Consider the following 21,277-nt stretch of genomic DNA (forward strand, 5'->3'; position numbering starts at 1 on the left):
CTGATCCTCTGCTCTACTCTCACCTTCTCTATGTAGAGCTTCAGATCAAGCATGATAGAAAGACAGACCGCAAAGAAATAATGCTTAGAAGCAACCTTGACTGTCCCTGCACTTCTCTCCATCCTTCCTTATTAACTTGCAATTGCTATTTTATAAAATTCTCACTGATGTCTGAAATCAGTTATATACTAGTGAAAACAGTGAAAATTAGGCTTTGCAGTAACAGAAAGAACATCATTTTAATCCATGCTAGCAGGGGGCATTTGAGGTTACAGCTAGAATTTCTGATAGACAAAGGCAAAGCTGTGTTAATAAAATGCACGTTCATTTTGTTTACATGACATATTTCATGCAAAGAGCATAATTCAGAAAAAATGCAGAGTGAAAGCAAGCCATCACAAGGGTTCATTCATCATTCTGCCTACAGTTTTTTTATCAATATGTCCACAGAAGTGAATCTGTACTTATTCCTTGAGAGAGAATTTCATGACAGAGAGATTAAATCAGACAAACTTTATCATCTTTTTTTCCAGCCATCAGTCCGTTTTTTTTTTAATCTGCCAGCACATGTAGACAGTATCAGCTCTTTTAACAACTCTACTCCTTTAGTGACATTACATTGCAAGAACGACAGTACTAAGCAGCTACTTCAAAAATACACAAGATTACATAAATCCAGAAAGCTAAAATAGTCAATTGGCTGTTTCTCAAACACCTGCAGCAATCCACTTTGGTTCACTTGGTATACTAGTATTAAAAGGTTAATTGCTCAAGAGGCGATAAACTTTAGGAATAAGAGAAATGCAGCTTGCTGAAGTGAGAATGACAAAGCGCTCTGTTCTCAAAAAGTGATCCCTGCAGTATGAGTAAGACACCACATTGTGAAGGTTTACACAAATATTTATCACGAGAGTAATTAGCTTATCACAAACCTAGACAATACCCACTTCCCACTTTCTCCGACTATGACCCCAAACAGGATTACAATTTTAAACACAAAAACTAACAATGTGATCCTATTTACTTTGATGAAACTACTGGCTAGCGTTCACGACATAGATAAAGACCTTTAGGCCAGAATAGTTCTCTCTCACAAATGAATTTCCTCTTAGCGTCATAGCAGATGTTTCAGTTATAAGTCCAAGTGGAATTTTCCCTTTTATTTTCAAACTCTGTCACTGGTTAAAACACTGGGCAACTTGGAATTTTAAAGAAATGCAAGTTTTTAAGAGCTTGCAGTGCAGAAGGGGTACTTGGTGTGACCTTACTGAGAGCTTAATATGCAGAAGGGGTATTCAGTGTGAACTGGAGGGTAGGGTACAGAGAGAAATAGCAGAATAACTCATATTTTTATGCAATCCTCTGCAAAAGGAGCCCTTGACACCTTCTGAAAATAGCTGCAAGGCCACTTGGGAAAGAAAGATTTACAGAATACTCTTTTCTGTAGGGAAGGAGGAATGCGTGCAAAAGAAGTCAGAGATTTCAAAGTACAGCTCTAGGGGCAAGGAAAGAAAAAGCCCAAAAATTCAAAATGGAAAACACAAACCTAGCAACACAGCAGGATCTATGTTTCATGGGGAGTAGGAAAGAATTGTTCTCACAGCAGCAGGCATTTGGAGTATGCCATGCAAGGAGACGGTGAAGTTGGAGGATGTTACTGGCATGCTCCACCACAGAAATATGTAGCATTTGCTGTTGCCAGCACTGTATGTAACTCTCTCAAAATACATTTTCAAAGATGCCATGAAGAAGAAGGTATGGAAAAGGACACCTTCCATACCTAGCTGACCTATTCATTTTGAACTCATTTTTGTTCGATTCATATCAAATATCCTGGCTTATGAAAACACACAACTTACAATCCACTTGTAGTCTTTTCTCACAGAAGAAAATCTTAGTTTATTATCCGAATACCTGTCAGTTGCAGCATAGGTAAGAATGCCAGCATTTCCCACTCTAATATATAGAGCATATACAAGAACCATGGCTTGAAGCAGTGGTTAATGTTGTCAGTAGCGTTGATTTAAGCCAGTTGTGAGTTACAGGTGGACACACAAAAAAACAGGGCTAATCTTGCAAAGCTTCCACCACACAAGTGTTTCTTCTGGAGGAAAAAAGAAACAGAAAACCTGTTGTTTTGTTTTGGTTTTTTTTGATTAAGTGTTGTAGCAAATCATTAGCTACACAATGAAGGTCTTAGCATTTTCTAGTTACAAATTTAAAGTAGGTAAGATAGGAAAATACAAATGATAGTATAAATAATATAGAGCAACAACAGCCTTTGCAGAAATTGCTTCAGGGATGGGTTATAACTGGCGCTGCAAATTCTTCTTAAATATCTACACAAATCTATACATTCCATAAATACAGCATCAGTTGAACTTTAGTCCACTGCTACGCTATTCAGTGTGAGACCTCAAATTTTACTGCAGATTAAAAGCTTCTGTGTCCTAATAAGAAGGGGACATAAATGGGGTCATAAAAGAAGTTCAGTTATTCACAGAACTGAAATTAATGCTCAATAACACTAACAGCAGGAAGCTTACAAGCTGGTGTTTTGTTGTCCTTACCTACAGCAGGGATTTCTACACCAGCTGATCTTCTATCACTCATGCTGCAACTCTGAAGCATAATGAGATGGATTAAGGGCTGTATTTCACCCTTTTATCTACATTTTTAGACTAGTCTCACACACTTGGTATATTAACAGTAATTTTATAGCTAACGATAGAGGTTGCAAAGTGGTGTAGTTGCACATGCAACTACAGTGTCTTCTGTCTCTTCAGAAGAAACCAGGAATAACTGGATTCACTAATGAGTTAAACTAATCTTCACCCTAAAATGTAAAAGGGGGGGAGTCACAGGCAGTCTCCCAAAGCTAGTCATGGTTTCAGCTGTCAAGACGGGAAAAAGCTTTCTGAAATGTGTTTAATACATTCTAAGAAACTTCTGTTATAAGTTATAATAGTCTTTTGAAAAGCACTTAATGGAATCCAGATTCTTTGGTGAACACTTATTATTATCAGATTATGAAAGAAGACCATGACTGATGGCTTCTATAAATTTTTTTTTTTTTTTTTTTTACATATAATTAGGCAAAATGTTCTTAGTTAAGTGACAGGTCTATAAAACGCATTCACTTCATTTTTCAGGATTCCATGCACCAGACATATACTTGGGATGAAAAAAGGCAAAACTTATTATGTCTTGTTCTTACCAAGTTTCCATTACCTGTTAACTCCTTAGGTTAATCCTCCAAAAGGCTCAGTGCAATCATATACTTGCTTACTCTGAGTCTTATTACACCTTAGCATAACAGAGTCCTAGCATTGCTATAAACACCAAACACGATTTATAACACTTTTTGAAGATTGTGGATAGAACTTCCAAAAGATACCCACCTTTACCTAAGCAAGTTGTTCTAGTTGACCATTAGATTTCCAATGATAAGCAGGAAAATGAAGCATTCCAGGGCTCATTTCCCTTCTTTAATGTTTGCAAGAGAGCCAGCTGTACACACTTAGCGCAGGAGGCATGGGTGGAAGGCTGTACCCATCTTACACAAAGGGAGGATAAGACTTAAACACTCCTCCATTAGAGGTGCTAAACGGGACTGCTAGTCAGGGGGCCTGGTTGTTTCAGATCTAGGAGACACTTCAATGTGTATGGAGACTGCAGGCATAGGGTACTGAATGAGCATGAACCACAAACATTTCTGTTAACTTTCAAGTGGAACCGCTAAACTTCAAATTCCAAAATAAAGGACTCGTGGAGATCCAAGGCCAGAACATTTAATAGCATGCCATGACTTGCCATGTGACAGAAGCCACTGAACCAATCTAATCATTCTTGCTGGGAGTCCTACAGCTTGTGACAAAATACAGCATCTGGAACAGATTGGAAGATTGTAGTTGGAGCCTCTAACTCTGTGTCACATGTATTTTGGTTTGCAGGGCAAACAAGAAACCAGTTTCAGATGATGTAGGCTGTAACATGCGTCCTGTCCCATCTGCATAAAGCACAAAAAAAAACAAACCCAAAAAACAAAAAAAAACCCCACACTGTTAGAAGATAGTTGCCACCAATTGTGCCACAGAGCTGGGCCCAGGCTTGCTGAACACAATCTTGTAATACCAACTGCTGGCTAAGCCAGGCAGCAGTGGCCACCATGATGGGAAACAGATGAAAACTGTCGCTCAACACAATCGGAAATTCCAACTTCCCGTTTTCTTCATTAAAAAAAAAAAAAAAAAAAAAAAAAAAAAAACCCTTAACTCCCCGAGAAGTTTCCCATGTGGTATCACAGAAAAGGAATCAAAAGAAAAAAAAAAAGGAGGAAAGAGTAAATGTGGTATTTCTGAAGAAAGAAGAGCTCCATTTGGCAGATAACCTAGTGCAGAGTAAAACTTTTCTGGTCATGAATACCACAACATCTCTATGTATTTTCTACATCTCTGATTCAGAAAGATGCTTAGGTATATACACAACCTTTAAAGTACCCACTTAATTGCAATATGTAGTTTACATCTGAAACTAGAGGCACTGTGTAAGTCTGCTTGGTAAGACCAAAAATAATACATTACATTTATGGCATGATAATGTTACAAAATTCAACTGCAAGGTGCACAGAGTATAGTTCTGGATATCTGGCCTAGATTTTTCTTCCAGAGAACACAGAAGAAGGTCAGGCAAGCAGTCAGCACAGTGTAATAGATCTACAGTTATGGCTTGGCTTTGCTGCTGTCTTTCAGGACAAACTGCAGTTCAGATCTCAAAGTTGGGGGGGGGAGGGGGAGAACCCTCAGATGGTGCCCATCTCTGCTTCAATGTTACTTAACCTTTCAAAATAGTTTTCCATTTCCATGCAACATTTCCAGCACTTGCTAACTAAGTACAAATGTGGAGGGGTTGTAGAGTGAACTTAAAACCCTGTTTTAAGGATTAATATACAGAGTCAGTATTATTATGAAAACAACCATGCTATACACTGAAATATGGCACTTTAATATTTTCAGTGCTATCAGCAAATCCTGAATTGAGATAATTCTAAGCAGACACAATTATTTCAATAAAAAGAATGCAACACTCAGTCTAGCAATCATTCATTATATTTATTCTATGAAACAAAGAAGAAAACATAAGATCAAAAAATGTTCCATGCATTTCATAAAATACATAGAAAGACATTGTCATGAGCAAAACAAAGGACAAGCAAGCAAAAGCCCCACTGAATATCCCGAGAGCTTCGCTTCTTCACATTGCATCATCTACATGCAAAAATGCATCTACCGGAGAAGGTGCAGTCTAAAGGAAATGGTAGGTTATCTACCAATACCTTGGGTGAATAATCAGCCCACGAGGCTTTTGCCATCCCCCCTCTTATCGCAAGGCTGAACTGATTCAGCTTTTTCCTCACTACCAGTTCTTGGCATTATCTTTGGCTGGGAAATCAGGCTACTATAGCAGAGTTTATATCAAGTCTCAGGCAAGGAAGAAACCAGGTCCCAAATGTAGCTGGGTACAGAAAAATAGTCGGACATGATGAGTGCAAGTAGGTAGCAGATGTTCCACTGCTGGAAGCAGGGTGAATGGAGATGCCTTAACTATAATACTAGGGGTAGGAAGAGCAAATACATTCTGCGACAGAAATATGCACAGAAGCAGGGAATATATCTAGTACCTCTCTGTAAGAGCACCAATAACAAAACACATGCTGCATTATAAAAGGATGCTGAAAGTAACGTTTTTATTTAGTTTACAAATTACGTTACTACAAACCCTCTTACTGAAAGCTTCGAAAATTCAATGAGAGAGTCCAAAAAGTGCCTTTTTCTTGACCTACAGTATTCCACTTCACTTTAGCAAAGCTGTTACAAGATCCTCCTCCTGTTTTTATTTTACAGGACCTCTCAGCCTCCCACAATAGTTACTGACCACACAACTGCTGACCACACAGGCAGTCTAATTCTGGGCTCATGCTTTTGACACAAGAGCAGCCCCCACCTCCTACTGGGAATGCCAAAAAGCTGCCATAGCTGTGTTTGGGGAGAAAGGGGTAGAGAAAGGAAGAACAAGGCTCCACTTATATAAACATCTACTACCCCCAAAGCCCCACTCCATGCAGGCTTAGAAACACCACAATCGAAGAGCTTCATGTGGGGAGGAGCAAAGAGAAGACAGCAGACTGTGATCCTTCCCCCTGCACCCAGTGATCTGTCGCTCCTCCGATAACAGCATTCTTCTGCTAGCTACCAAGCTATCTGTCCTGTAGTGCTAACGGTTCTGCATTCAACTCCTGTGAATAATGCACGATAGGGGAAGATTGTTACAGTTACAAATGTGTTTTTTACATTGTTTCTTAAAAATATAAAACTAAGAATTCATATTTTAGAAGTTACAGCAAAGTGTAATTTAATCTGTATAGTGAAGCGTTTCAAAATCAGAAGATGTGACATTTTGAATTGCCTGTGTTACCTTAACTCTGTCCCTTTGCATGAATGTATCAGAAAAATGACTTTGCATTATATGATTTTTTCATTTTTCAATCTCCCAAAAGAACCTTATTCCATTCCCTGGACAAGCAGAAAAGAGGCAGAAAAAAGATTTCATGGGAAATCCCAAGTCTAGCATTTCTCACTTTTGAGGGCTTGCAGCTAGAATAATGTTTTATTGATGAAGTTTTAAAAATTCAATTATGTTTCAGGTGTTCCTTTTCCATTAGGAAAACAGAAACTGCTGTAAAAAATTAAGGTCTCACAGGCCTCAGTGAAGCACAAAGGTTGAGTCTTATTTTAAAATAACTGTCCAGCTTCCTAACTAGTGTAATTTCTGTGTTGTCCATGTAAACATTACACAGAGTCTTTGTACCACCCACTAAGTCCCTTGCTTCAATCAACTATTTGTGCCCAAGAGCACATCCTTATGTTTCTTCCTACACCACAACCATCCTCCTACACCACAGAAGATGTAACAAAATAGGAATTAATCATAAGCCTCATATTTACAGGGATTGCTGCTGTTTGCTTCTGTCTTCCCAGTCTTGGCAAGTTTGGTTGAGTTGTGCTGTGCTTTGCCCTGCTCCTCTCCAGTTAGTAGGGCTTTTATTTCAGAGGGGATTTTCCCTTGGTCCATCGCCATGCACCACTGCTTGTACTGAAATATGCAAACACATTAGGCATTAGCAAACTGCCAGGATCACATTAGCAGACAAAATGAGAGCTGCAATCTTTACCTTCCAGTATATTCATTTAAGGTTTGGCTTTACTGGGCTGAAGCCTCTTACAAAACTGCAGGGCACTAATGAGCTAAGCACATGTCAATAGTTGCATACCTGGCCTGAGTAAATCCTGTTTCAGTCAATAAACTGCTACTCAGTGGCAGTGCCAGACACAATATTGTACTTATTAAACAACACGGAACACTTTGTGCATTTGCTTGCCCTTGGCATGCCAGAATACCGTTCCAGTTCATGGCCTATTAAAAACAAATATTTCACATGACTCTGGGCCTGATTGACTATTAAGAGGTCCTTTCTAATTGTACAAGAGACAGTAACAGGACACTTGCCTTATTCCTAGCTCCCTCACCTTTAATTCTTCACTGGCAAACCCTGAAACACACTGCAAGGCCAGCTGGCTGAATTTCCACCTAAGTCCTATCCCTATTCATCTGTGTTGACTAGCCCTACCTCTTCAAACAAACCTAACACAAGGTCAAAGCAATATACTCAATTCCAGTGGCACCTAACTATCACTTGAGGAGCTGAGCTTGTATTTCGAGACAAAACATTCTCTTTTGCTCATGCAGCTTATTTGGCCAAGACACCCATTTTATGCATGTTCTAAACACTGCACAGCTGAGCAACCATCTACACACGTCAATACAGTGTGCTCCAAAATTCAACCTCCCGTACAAAGACAAAGGTCAGTGGGAAGCACTGGCAAACTATGGATGTATCTCCCCACTGACCTTTTAACACATCTCTTTCTATCCTCTACCTCCTTCTCTCCCTGTCAGAGGCTTTCCAAAATAAAGATTTCAAAGACAACAGACTTGCATACAATGGTCCTTTCTTTGTTTACTTCTAGTTCAAAAGTAGAAGATAACTTGCAGCACACGGTTCATTTTCAGTATGCAAAGTGGGCAAGCAGCTGAGTGCATCTGTTAGTAATGTTTTAATACCTTATGGCCAAATCCTACTCTCATTTTAGTCACAGTGATTTCAAGGACAAAATGTCCATGAGAGCAAGTCCCAAATCAAACTGAGGGTTGGGTTAAATGATAGTTTCTTACCATTTCAAGCTCTTCTCTGAGAGCGCAGATGGCTCGCTCTCTGCTTGAAACCAGCTCTTCCAGGTACTGGTACCTCAGCTTCTTCCTGGCTCTGCACTCTCTTGCACTCTGACGACTCCTTTCAAGTTTTGCCTTCAAGTCTATTTTGGCTGGTTTACGACCTCGCTTGCCTGGTTTCTTTACTTTGCCTCCAACCACCTGGAAAGGAAGGTTATTTTAAAGGTCCTGTTCTGCAAAGAGAATGCTGCAACCATGTGATGGTACCTAAAAGATGTCTCAAGCCTAAACCTTGCACACACTTTCACTGATTCTGGAGCAATAGAGGATGTAGCTTCTTTAGAGGGCTGACATGTGAAGGTTTCAGTGACAGCACCAAAAACAAAAGAGAGGGTAAGACTAATATGAAGTCAGTGCTCAAGCAGTCCTATTGCAAATGCTACTAATCTGATTTGAAGTAGCAATATCTAGGGGAGGAAGAGACGATCCACCAACTCCATAGCAAAAGTGTTTTAATATTAGCAACCAACATCAGTGACAACCCTTGTCCTAATACCTGCCAGCTGTAGAAATACTAGATAATGGAGTTTAGCACTTTAAGTTGGAAGAAAAAAGTTACTGACTTATACTAGTCCAAAAGCTTAATTTTGTTGCAATAAAATGACCATAGTTTCAGGAAGCCTATTCTTAAGATGAAATTTCTCAGAATTATTCCCTGGCCATCTGAACTTCCTCAGACCTGATTTACTTTGAAGGAATTTTCTGAGGATTTTTACTAAAAGGGAATGTAGTTAAACTAAGTCCTGCCTTTCAGTTCCATTTCCTTCCTGCCTGACCCCTGCTGCCTCCTTTGGAGCTGTACCTAACTCTCTGGGCATTTTTGCCTAAACACACAAAAAAAAACCACTGTAAGATTGTCTCCTCACACCACCTATGCCAGTGTTCAACTCTGAGTGCCATACTTAGATCTCCCTTACAGAAACTCAACCCCATCATTTCTTGTCCTGTACATAGCAGGCACTGGGAATGATTTTCCCCCTTTTCTTTATGTTTTTTTTTTTTTTTTAATAGATCTGAAAGCTTCCCATGCTCCAAATACAAAAGAAGGGAATAGTTTCCTCAATGTTTACTCTATGCTTCCGCACCCAAATATTTTGCTCTTAATATCAGAACGTGGCACACAAAAGTCTTAAACATGGTATGAAAGTTAGTACAGTGGCCATCAGGTAGGATTGCCCTGTAAGCATTATATCAGTCAAACACCCTACTTTCCCTCTGAAGTGAGAATTTCACTTTATTTGCACTTTGCCCACACTGTTTGAATGGAGAGGCTGTGGAGAAACACACCTAACACACACACACACACACACCCCTATATATAAGAACTTCACTGCTGGCTTAGTGTTTCACCATACTGTGTATACATGGTAATTTTTCTTATAAGCAGTGTTCAGAATATCACAGTTCATAATAAAAATGACACTTTTTACCATGTGATGCTACAAAATAAGTCTACTTTGATAGTCACAGAAGTCACTTGTTCTATAAGCTTAGCAGGCTGCAATAAAAAACAATAAAATAGTGAACTGATGTGCTAGAATGAAAAAAAGAAAAAAAAGGACTATAAAATTGAGCCTATTCATTCTCTGAAAAGTGAGTAAACAGTCACATGGCAACATAATCCTGCCCTCTCACATATTGCCTCTCCTAATTTATTCAGTAGTAGCTCCTATCATAACCAAACAGAGGAACAGAAAGTATTTAATGGACACCAAGTGATAATGAAACAAACATAATACATTCAGAAGAGCAAGCAAAAACTCAAACTGTTTTGCATTTGAACTGCAGATTACAGTTTGAATAATCCATATCCTCCACTCATCCTGTAACAAAGGTGCATCCCTTAAGATTTTCTAGCTTAGTTACTATTTTCCAAGCTTGCCTGTAATTAATGCACACGGTAATTCATTAAACTTAGTGCTCTAAAACAGGATAACCTGGTCCAAGGCACAAAGTAACATTGTTCCTGTTTTGCTTTTATAGAAAACTTTTTGCAGCTTGTTGCTTCTCAAGGGACACATTCTGCTCCCCATCTCCCTCATCTCTGCTCCCTCTCCATTTCTGAATCTTAACTTTCACCTCCCTGTCACTCATCTGATTACACAGCAAGCCTGTTTGATTCACCAAAATAATACAAATGTAAGCAGCCAAGGTCAAGCGGAGAAGGAGATTGTCCCACTTGGGGCACAACAAACATGGCTCTGTCCTCTCATGGAACCACACTCTCATTTCTGTGTGGTGCAGTTTATACTACTAGTTCAGTAGGAGAGAGAAATACACAGAGTTTTCACAGGAGGGGTTGGAGGCACTCACAATTTGCTAACTATTATTACTCACACTCAAAAGAAGCTTTCTGGATATTACATTATGCACCATAGCCAAAGCACTTAAGTCCTCCAAGACTTTTAGAGCCCGAGGCTTTTACAAGTTATGCAAGGCAGTTTAAGATAAATCTTGAAATTTATCAGCTAGATAAGCTCTTGTATAGACATACACTCCAGCTCTCTTAAAAATCTTTGCCACTCTTTGAGCTCTGACGCTCCAGAACAGCAGGCTTGCACTCAAGATCAGAGTTCCAGCACACCCAATGCTATATGAACAACATAGTAACTACAGCCTCAGGCCTCAGCAGGAGCATATTACTGTCAGGCTTTTTCACCACAGTGTCAAGCAGGTAAATACTTGCTGACACTCTGTTTCTCAAAAGCAGCAAGTCAAAACTACTTGTAAATAGCACTCAACCTTTCCAAGGCCAGTGTCTTAGGCAGACACCGGCCGTGAAAAGAAGTTGTTGCAAGTAGCACAACTTGCATCAGGTAAATCCAACCACCACAGCAATCCCACAGAATAACTTCTTTTTAAGGACCTGTTATTTTAAAATACTTTGTGTATGTTTATATGCAGCTGGTGTCTTTTCAAGGTAGGAGTCACATCAACAGAGAACAGAGAAGTTAAAGGAAAAGGAGAAGTGGATCATTAGACCAGAGCATCAAACATGCTCTCTCCAAGTCTGCACGTAACAAAGGGGCAAAGCTTGACGCAAGTTTGTGGTGCTTCAATCCAAAGCCTATGCTTAAAGGCATGATTTTTGCGGACAGATCTAGAGATGTGGACATAAAACAGTTAAAGGCACTTTGGAGTCTGGGATGGAAGTGAACAGTGGTACAAACTGCTTTGCACATTGCAACTGCATCATGGAACCACCATTATCAATTAACTACTTTGCCTTTAGTTCTCTCTAGAGAGCTTCTTACAGATAGATATACTAATTGCTCTATTTCTCAAGATCTTTAACCACTGCATCAGCCCTGCACATGTGCTCTATCTTATGGGGGGGGGGGGGGGGGAGAAAGACTTGCATCTCTGCGATCATTTCTTGCCAAAGCTCTAACCACCAGGACTGCAGATATTACGGAGAGCTTCCTTCCCTCTTAACTCTGACTTTAAGTACCAAGACCCTAATAATCTGCCTTCACACCACCCTGAAAGACTCATATTGTCTCCATGGCTCCTGAACTGCAATTCACCATATAATTATGCATTACCCTACACAGTCTGAGTGATTTAACCAAACCCTGCATTCTTAGTAACTTTTTCTCACTAATATTTAGAAGCTCCTGCTGCAAGCTTAAGCAACCCGGTTGGGGAAAGCTAAATCCTTTTTCACCATTCCATCTTACCATACCTCCCTGGCTTCCAGTCATGTTTGCCTAGCCAGTTGCTATGCTGGTGCAACAGAAAAAAAGACAAAGCAGAAGTGCTAGTTGATGCTGAGCATGGCAGCAGACCAACAAAAAACAAGCAAATGCTGTGTTCCCTTTGTATTCCCCTGGAGTTCATAAAGGGATGGGATCCATTAGCATTCAGCAGTGGGGATTTGTTTTTTCAGGGAGTTATATGCAATCAAGACCCACAAGAATGCTAATGATAAAAATTTGTCATAAAAATATTAATAATGACATGCATTTGTCAGAAGTCCAAGCAAGCTCGTATTTCAGCTCACCCATGCTTCAGAAAACACATAAACATAGCTTCTCTCCCTTTTTAATACAGTACTGAGATTGCAACATCATTCTTGCCTGGCATCAGTGTTCAGGTACAAAATTATTTGACCTGGAATTATAAATAGCTTCAATTACTTGACTCGATATGGAAACAGCACTCCGATTTTTGAATTTCTATTTTGCCCAGAGATGGGCAAAAGAGCATTGGGAGGGGATTCAACAGATATCTGGAGAAGCGCTGCCAGAATGAGTCCTGGAGAGATCCTCCTTTGGAAGGACAGATACACGCAATATGGCTACTAGCAGTCACATCCCCCATGAATTGAGCCACACTGACAGAATACTGCGATAAAGCTGGCCTTGCTGTTACACCTGCAGGTACTGAACAAATTGCCAAATTAAAACAATGCTGTCTGTAGCCATCAGTTCATTATCTTTCAGCACCTCTCTGTTCATTCAAAGATAAACAATTAGCTCTTAAGAGCTACATCAGCCAACACCTGAGATCCGACTCAGGGAATCATCTTAAACAGTGGTCCAGACTCTTATTTGCCTTAGTTGCTAAAGGTATAGGTCTGCAAAATCCAACTTAGCATGAAACTGAAGATCATCTACAGAATGTACCTAAAACTATAAAAATAATTAGCAAGAAACAAAAACAAGCTTAAGCACTGAATTTGTTATGGTAAAGGGGTGGAAAAAAATCTATTCATACTTGCGAACATTCTCTCAAAATCAATAATCAAACAAAATGAGTCATGAGTCTCCTAATAAAGATGAGGTTATCTGACCTGCTAAGTCACGTTATCAGTCACAGTAAGAGTATATAACCTAGCTAGAAACTATGCTGATTATTCCTCCATTGCATCACATTTTAACAGACTAATCTGTGTAAAGCTTACAACTTTCACTGGCAGACTCAGTATCCCAAATCACACTGAGAAAGCACGCCAAAAGTGCAGCTGATAATGATCCAAAAATTTAAGATTTTAATTAGTGAGCAAACACTTTAAGTCTTAAGCAGATATGGGAATAAAAATTACAGCTAAAAGTCTAATCATGCAAAATGATTAATGTGCTAAGAAGGTAATCTTTAGCAACAGATGTCTGTAGAAGATCATTAAAAAAAAAAAAAGCATAAGCTAGGAATAAATACTAAGATTTCATAAAGTGATAAGCAGATATCCACATGTCAAGATGGGCAGGCGTTAAGGTTCAGGTCAAGAATCACTATTCAGACTCTCTAGCAATCACTTGAATGCCTCCTTACTGCTCAACAGGTCAGAATCCTCCCTTCCACCCAGGAAGGAATTACAACCTTACACATGGAAATATATGCCTCTACCTGCCACGTACGTTCTGCCAATTTATACTAACAGAACCCAGACATTTCTTTAAACCTCTCTCCGTTAGAGCTCTAAACAGGCAACAGTCAGCTAATGCCATACTAGGTATAACCTCTTAGCCCACCGCAGACACGGAATAAAACTGTTCTAGCTGATTTGCAGGGTTTAAGCCAATCCATTTTACTTACCTATTGCAAATGTGAGAAAGCAGATACGTGAGCTGAGTCATGCTAACCAGCAACAACAGTGACTTGTTAAAATATCTGAAGATTTGAGATTCCCTGTCTCAAATTCTTACGCAAGCTATTTAGCTTTTACATTTCAAAACAAGTAACAACGAGAATCCTTTACGTTCGGACAGGAACCTGGACTAAAGAATTCTACAGCGCTTTAAAAACCCGCAAACTCTGAAAAAGCCCTAAAGGGTAAAAACATAGTAACCAATCTCCTTAACAACTTAGATCATTATGAAAACAGATCCTGGGCTCCACTCTCCGCTCTGACTCCCTGATGAATGCGCTAGTCCTCAGTCCCTGCTGCGGTGTTCAAAGCATTCCTCAGAGTCAATTCCAGGATTGCCAGGGAGATCATCTCCCTCTTCATGATCCTGGTCACCCACAACAGCAAGGGTCAAAGGCAGAGAAGTGTGAGGAGATATCTCACGAATGGAGACCTGTCAAGCTCTATGTATTAAGCACAACACTGACATCTGACCTGCTCTCACACTCCCTCCAAGGGATGTCTGCATCTCTGCCACGTGCAATTTACAGCAAAACTCCCCCTGCCTCAGGATCGCACGTGACCAGATATTTGATGTTACAAAGCTGGGTAGAGGCCAAGGCAGTGCAACTCCTCCTCTGCAGCCTTTCGCCATGGACCTTCCCCTGCCCTGTGACCAAGTACTCTCCCAAAAGGGAAGGCTGCCTGGACACTAGGGCAAGACATCCACAGACACATGATCTACACTCCATAAATAAAATTGGGATAGAGATGACCACAGGTCCCTGACAAGACAGCTTTAAAAATAATAATAATAGGAACAGCTAATTTGAGGGGTTTGTTTTCATTGCAAACTAAGTTACCACCTAAAAACACTCTTATCTATTTAAAGGTTTCTCTTTCACCTCATGCATTGCTAGTTTGTTGAAGTTTAAGAATAGTCAAATCTCAAGATCAACGTTCAAGGCCCTGGGTCAAGTCTGCTGGTGAATGAACACAGAATCACAGAATCGCTGAGGTTGGAAGGGACCTCTGGAGATCATCTAGTCCAACCCCCCTGCTCAAGCAGGGTCACCTAGAGCACGTTGCACAGGATCATGTCCAGGCGGCTTTTGAATATCTCCAGAGAAGGAGACTCCACAACCTCTCTGGGCAACCTATTCCAGTGCTCTGTCACCCTCACAGTGAAAAAGTTTTTCCTCATGTTCAGATGGAAGCGTCTGTGTTTCAGTTTGTGCCCGTTGCCTCGCGTCCTGTCACTCGGCACCACTGAAAAGAGCCTGGTCCCATCCTCTCGACACCCTCCCTTCAGATACTTGTACACATTGATAAGATCCCCTCTCAGTCTTCTCTTCCCCAGGCTAAACAGGCCCAGCTCTGTCAGTCTTTCCTCATAAGAGAGATGCTCCAGTCCCCTAATCATCTTTGTGGCCCTTCGCTGGACTCACTCCAGTAGTGCCACATCCCTCTTGTACTGGGGAGCCCAGAACTGGACACACTACTCCAGATGTGGCTTCACCAGGGCTGAGTAGAGGGGGAGAATCACCTCCTTCGACCTGCTGGCAACACTCTTCCTGATGCACCCCTCCAGGAGACCATTGGCCTTCTTGGCCACAAGGGCACATTGCTGCCTCATGCTTAACTTGGTGTCCACCAGCACTCCCAGCTCCTTCTCCGCAGAGCTGCTTTCCAGCAGGTCAACCCCCAACCTGTCCTGGTGCATGGGGTTATTCCTCCCCAGGTGCAGGACCCTGCACTTGCCTTTGTTGAACTTCAGGAGGTTCCTCTCTGCCCACCTCTCCAGCTTCTGCCCACCTCTCCAGGTCTCTCTGAATGGCAGCACAGCCCTCTGGTGTATCAGCCACTCCTCCCAGTTTTGTATCATCAGCAAACTTGCTGAGGGTGCGCTCTGTCCCTTCACCCAGGTCATTGATGAAGAAGTTGAACAAGACTGGACCCAGGACTGACCCCTGGGGGACACTGCTAGCTACAGGCCTCCAACTAGACTCTGTGCCACTGATCACAACTCTCTGAGCTCTGCCAGCCAGCCAGTTCTCAATCCACCTCACTGTCCACTCGTCTAACCCACGCTTCCTGAGCTCACCTATGAGGATGTTATGGGAGACAGTGTCAAAAGCCTTCCTGAAGTCTAGGTAGACAACATCCACTGCTCTCCCCTCATCTACCCAGCCAGTCATTCCAGCACAGAAGGCTATCAGATTGGTTGAGTGTGATTTCCCCTTCTTGTCCTCCACATGCTTGGAGATGGCCTCCAGGATGAGCTGCTCCATCACCTTTCCAGGGATGGAGGTGAGGCTGACTGGCCTGTAGTTTCCTGGGTCCTCCTTCTTGCCCTTTTTGAAGACTGGGGTGACATTGGCTTTCTTCCAGTCTTCAGGCACCTCTCCTGTTCTCCATGACCTCTCAAAGATGATGGAGAGTGGCTTAGCAATAACATCCGCCAGCTCCCTCAGCACTCGTGGGTGCATCCTTTCGGGGCCCACGGATCTGTGGGTGTCAAGTTTGCTTAAATGATCTCTAACCTGATCCTCCTCAACCAAGGGGAAGTCTTCCTTTCTCCAGACTTTCTCTCTTGCCTCCAGCATCTGCGAGTCCTGAGGGCTGGCCTGAGCAGGAAAGACTGAAGCAAAGAAGGCATTCAGTAACTCTGCCTTCTCTGCATCCTTTGTCACCAGGGCACCCACCCCATTCAGCAAAGGGCCCACATTTTCCCTAGTCTTCCTCTTGCTACTGATGTATTTGAAGAAGCCCTTCTTGCTGTCCTTGACATCTCTTGCCAGATTTAATTCCAAACGGGCCTTAGCCTTCCTCGTCGCATCCCTGCATACTCTGACAATGTTCCTGTATTCCTCCCAAGTGGCCTGTCCCCCTTTCCACTTTCTGTATACTTCCTTCTTCTGGGTGAGTTTTGCCAGGGGCTCCTTGCTCATCCATGCAGGTCTCCTACCTCCTTTGCTTGACTTCCTACTCATGGGGATGCACCGCTCTTGAGCTTGGAGGAAGCGGTGTTTGAATATTAACCAGCTCTCTTGAACGCCCCTTCCTTCTAGGGCCCTAACCCAACACAAAGAATTTGAGCTGAAAATCCAGCTTTTCAACAGGTGTATCTGCTATTGCAGGTTTAAAGGAATTTGTTCCTTCACTTCAGAGTATGCAGCAATTTATTTTAAAGTAAAAACACCAACAAAAAATCCAACAACCAAGAACTAGTTAAGTCAAGAACTAGTTGAGAAACTAACTTGGGCGCTAAGTGCAAGATAATGAGAATGAGATCTATCACTTCAAAATTCTGAAGAATGAACTGTGTTTTCTTGTAGCATAACTAAATAACAAAAGGTTTCCCTAGCTTGCTTTTTTCCATTCTTTGTATATCCAACACATATAAGTAGCTTTCCTAAGCTAGCAAGACTTAAGACTTTTAAAAAGCTGTTCTGTGCATTTCACTATATTTTCATTTCCATTCCAAAAACTAATCAATTACTACATTCTACTGCAGAAACTAAGAATGATGCAGTATACAACTTGTCCAAAAAAGATCCACTTTAAGTTAAAAAAAAAAATCACTATATAAATATGCACATTCATCCACAAAACACACTTTTTCTTAAAACTGAATCTGCTCTTTCATGTTTTGGTTAAGCTCAGCATGTTTCTGAAGAAAAATACACTTTATCTCAACCTTTTGAAAACTAGAGCCATCTTTTCCATATAGAAAAAAGTATTCATAATAAAAGATAGTAACCTTTTTTGTTTTAATTTCACTAGAATAGCAAAAAAGTGGCTTAGTGGATTTTTTTTTCTCATTTCTATCCATAAACTGAAAATTGAATTATTCACATAAATATTTAAATACTTAGGAGGCACATAAGTGTTACTCTAACAGAAATTAATTGACAAAAAGCAGCTACATCCTCAAACTCTCTCCCATATACAGCCTATAGTTGAAACCAGGCCAAGAGTAAAGGAGATCAGTATTTGAACAAGCCCTAGTTTCACAGCAGCTCCAAAAGAAAAAGAAGAGAAGGTTGTTTTCATTTTTTTGATTAATATAAGAACACCCTTTAAAACTATAAAATTAAAGAAGTTCTCTAGATCTGATGTGTAAGTATTTTGCTTCTCCCTTTGACTCTTACTGCTTTCTTCCCATTTTGAGGACTGTGTTATAAGATGTACCATTCTTCTGGTGTTCTCTTAAATCATACAAAACTAAACTATAATCTAAGAATCAGGAAAAATATCACAGCCTGCAAGCTCAATTCTAAATTTTGTACATCATGTAGCTGAAGAAAAACTCTGAATGCGGGTGGATGTAGCTACAGAATGGTTACTTCACTACCAATGTGACTTAATTATCTCAGTTTTTACAGGGAAATTCCTTTCACAGTCACAATCATTCAAATAAGACTCTCAGATCACACAGGCCAACCCTTTCAGTAAGGAGGGAAACATGGCTCAGTGGAACTTTCAGGTACAAGGATACACTGGCTTGAGCTGTAACACTATGCTGGCTATAAAACGAAGTATAAATACTGCTTGCCTCATTCTGACACAGCAATTTCCAGCTACATAAAATGGGAAAAGCCTTCCCAACAGAAATGGGAACTCTCGAATGGAGGCACCAAACTCTTAGGCCAACCTGCAGCCTCATGGATGTTCTGTAAGGACCTGGAGCCCTTCAAGGTAACTACAGCAAAACCTTTCAAAGCAGTAGGCACTTCCTGACTAATATCAGCTCTTTTCAGTAGACGATACTAAGATCTGACATCTCCCAAGATTATACCATTAATGAAAAACTTGCTGAGGGAACAACAATATTCAAAGTCTTCTTTAGGAAGTGTCACATCCAGTAGTCCTAGACAGCACTCTTTTCAAAACTGTTTAGCATTGCCCTTGCAATTATCTCAATGGTAAGTTAAATGGAAACATCATACTAGGAAATTGTACTTGAGACTGAAAATAGGAGGAGTAAATATTCCACTCTCTGTATGCTTTTCTTCACTTTCCTTCAATTTTTTCTTAGGAAAAAAAAGCAAAACAAAACTGTCTTACTGGCTGGGGGATAACATTTAGTTTTGTTAGTAAATGCATCCAATAACCTTTCCAACAAAAGCAGATAATCATATATGCTGTCAGTGGGTTGGATCAGGTGATCTCCAGAGGTCCCTTCCAACCCCAACTATTTGGTGATTCTGTTTATTATTTGCTGAAGACTCCAAAAAATACAGTAATAGTTCTAAAATTATTTTTCATGAAAAATCTAGAAGTCGTTTGCTGTAAACAAGTCAATTCTGTCACAGGAGAAATGAAGTGTTTGCAATATTAAAAATATAATAATAAGAATTGGGTAATACCAGTTAGCTATATATGTATGCCTCCAGAATTAAATCTTTTGGATTTTCTAATCTAACACCCTGATCTTACAAACATTCAGGTAGTTCTCATAATCGTGAGCATTTTGTAGACTCCAGCGATGCAGATTCCCCCCACCCTCCTGTGTAGCTTTCAGACAAGGCTTTAATAAAACAAAATAGCATATATGTTAGTTTTTGAAATTAGCGTGAACCATTTGTATACAGATGATCTATTTTGTGGATAATTACTATGCTTATCCACTCACAAACTACTGATCACTTGCAAGCTTCTTAGATTTATTCCTTAAGAAATTACATCAAGTATTTTTTTCCTTTGAGTAAGGACAGATCATCACTGGCAACATGATTTTGTTTTAATAAAAATCAAGCGGGAAGAGTACAAGGTGGCTTGGGAAGATATGACATATCACATGCACCTATCACCTGATTAGTTTTAATATCCAAGCCAAGCTCAGAATTTACAGCAAGTCAGAAGACAGCTGCTTCACAGCCCATGCGAAGCGTGGCCTTCACCCAAACAGTTCTTAGGAACCTGAGCTATCTTTGGCACAAATGACACTACCAGAACCAACAGTCCAGCAAGCTGAAAATACCCACACTCAGCTGGGAGTTTCACTTGAGAAACTGTGCACTGAATGGATATGGCAATTAAACTACCTCTCAGTCCGCACACTGGCCCTGCAGGTCCTGCTTGAGGCACACTGGTCCAAGCAGGTGAGGAAGCTTTCCTCATAAACCTTCTCATGTCTCTCTCTACTTAAATTTAACACTGCTACCTCCAGCGATGCTACTGTACTATTGTCATTAAAATATACAGGAAGAACAGAAGCAACAGCTCTCATTACAAGGCTTGCAATCCAAGTGCCTAAACTGGTACCTTGCCATTTTTCTATGGTAGCTATTTAAGCAATTCAGGGCACTATAGGAACACATGAGTTATCACACCAGATCAGACCACTGCTCTAGCTAACCTCTAGCCCATGCCTGGAGCTTTAAAGGAAAGTAGAAAAAACATCTAATAGTTAAGCCACATTGTATATGACAAGTGAAGAGAGTGAAGAATTTCTTCTTCCTGCCTACAGTGATCACGGGCCTCCAAAGGATATTTCAAAGAAAAGTACTTCAGATTATTTTATCACGCATGCCAATCTCACTTGCAATTCCTCATTTATTAAATGGTACCTTTTTTTTTTTTTTTTTGCACACTTGCACAATACTCGGGGCTTGAACCACTCGGTTTTACAAACGCGACCGCTACCCAACTCCTATCGGACAGAGCCACCACAGCCAGCAGCAGCAGCACACACTGGGGAACCGTAACTATTAGGCATTACCGAATTACCCGAATTACCGCATCTTCCGGCACGGCGATGTCACCGCCACTGCCCCCGCGGCCCCCTACCTTGCTGTCATCCATGTGTGCAGCAAGCCCGCTCACAGATCGACCTGCCCCCGCAGCCTCGACAGCGAGAAGGCACCCAAGCCCCCGTCCCCCCGGCCCTGTCACGGCAGCGGCAGGACGCCGGCGATCACTCCCCCACAACCGCCGCCACAACCCCCCGCTACTGCCGCCATGGCCTCCGCAGTGTTTGTTTACAGCCGCCAGCCCCCGCCCCGGGCCGCGAGGGGCGGGGCGAGCTAGCCGCGCAGCAGCAGTGTGCGCTGGGAAGAGTAGTTCCGTCCCGCCCCGCCGCCCTCCGCAATTCCGGAGGACTGAGCCAGGAGAACTACAACTCCCATCAGGCACAGCGCTGGGAGAGTCCAGTCGTGCCGCAGTGCACTCTGGTCGGCGTAGTTTTGCGCCGCCCCGGGCGCTGCCTCGATCCCACGCCGCCCCGCTCCAAGGGAGACTACATTTCCCAGAGGGCCCTGCGGGGGGGGGCTCCCGGGAGCCGCGGGCGGCCTCGGGCTGAGGCGGCTGTCGGGGGGTTCGGCCGCCCCGCCCTGCCCCCCAGGTTGAAGACGC

At 41.6% G+C, this 21,277-nt stretch overlaps 1 protein-coding gene across 6 annotated transcripts in view; it reads right to left on the minus strand.

Moving 5' to 3' along the window:
• The window catches only part of CREBL2 (cAMP responsive element binding protein like 2), a 72,416-nt gene extending 51,566 nt beyond the window's left edge, over positions 1-20,850 (minus strand). For 3 of the 6 annotated variants that reach the window (XR_010885629.1, XR_010885630.1, XM_013947913.2), the window contains exons 1-3: positions 20,714-20,847; positions 8,293-8,490; positions 7,005-7,152 (exon numbers count right to left, since the gene is read on the minus strand). Coding sequence is in view for 3 of the 6 variants with exons in the window: in XM_013947913.2 (XP_013803367.1) it covers positions 7,005-7,152; positions 8,293-8,490; positions 20,714-20,728 (361 nt within the window). In the remaining 3 variants the exon portion in view is untranslated. Of the gene's footprint in view, positions 1-1,914; positions 2,105-5,092; positions 6,296-7,004; positions 7,153-8,292; positions 8,491-20,713 lie in introns of those variants that run through there. The other 3 variants (XR_001293298.2, XM_013947912.2, XM_067304753.1) reach the window with 3 other exon arrangements.
• Between the last annotated feature and the right edge of the window lie 427 nt (positions 20,851-21,277).

Source organism: Apteryx mantelli, chromosome 1, assembly GCF_036417845.1.
Source record: "Apteryx mantelli isolate bAptMan1 chromosome 1, bAptMan1.hap1, whole genome shotgun sequence".
Classification (NCBI taxonomy): Eukaryota; Metazoa; Chordata; class Aves; order Apterygiformes; family Apterygidae; genus Apteryx; species Apteryx mantelli.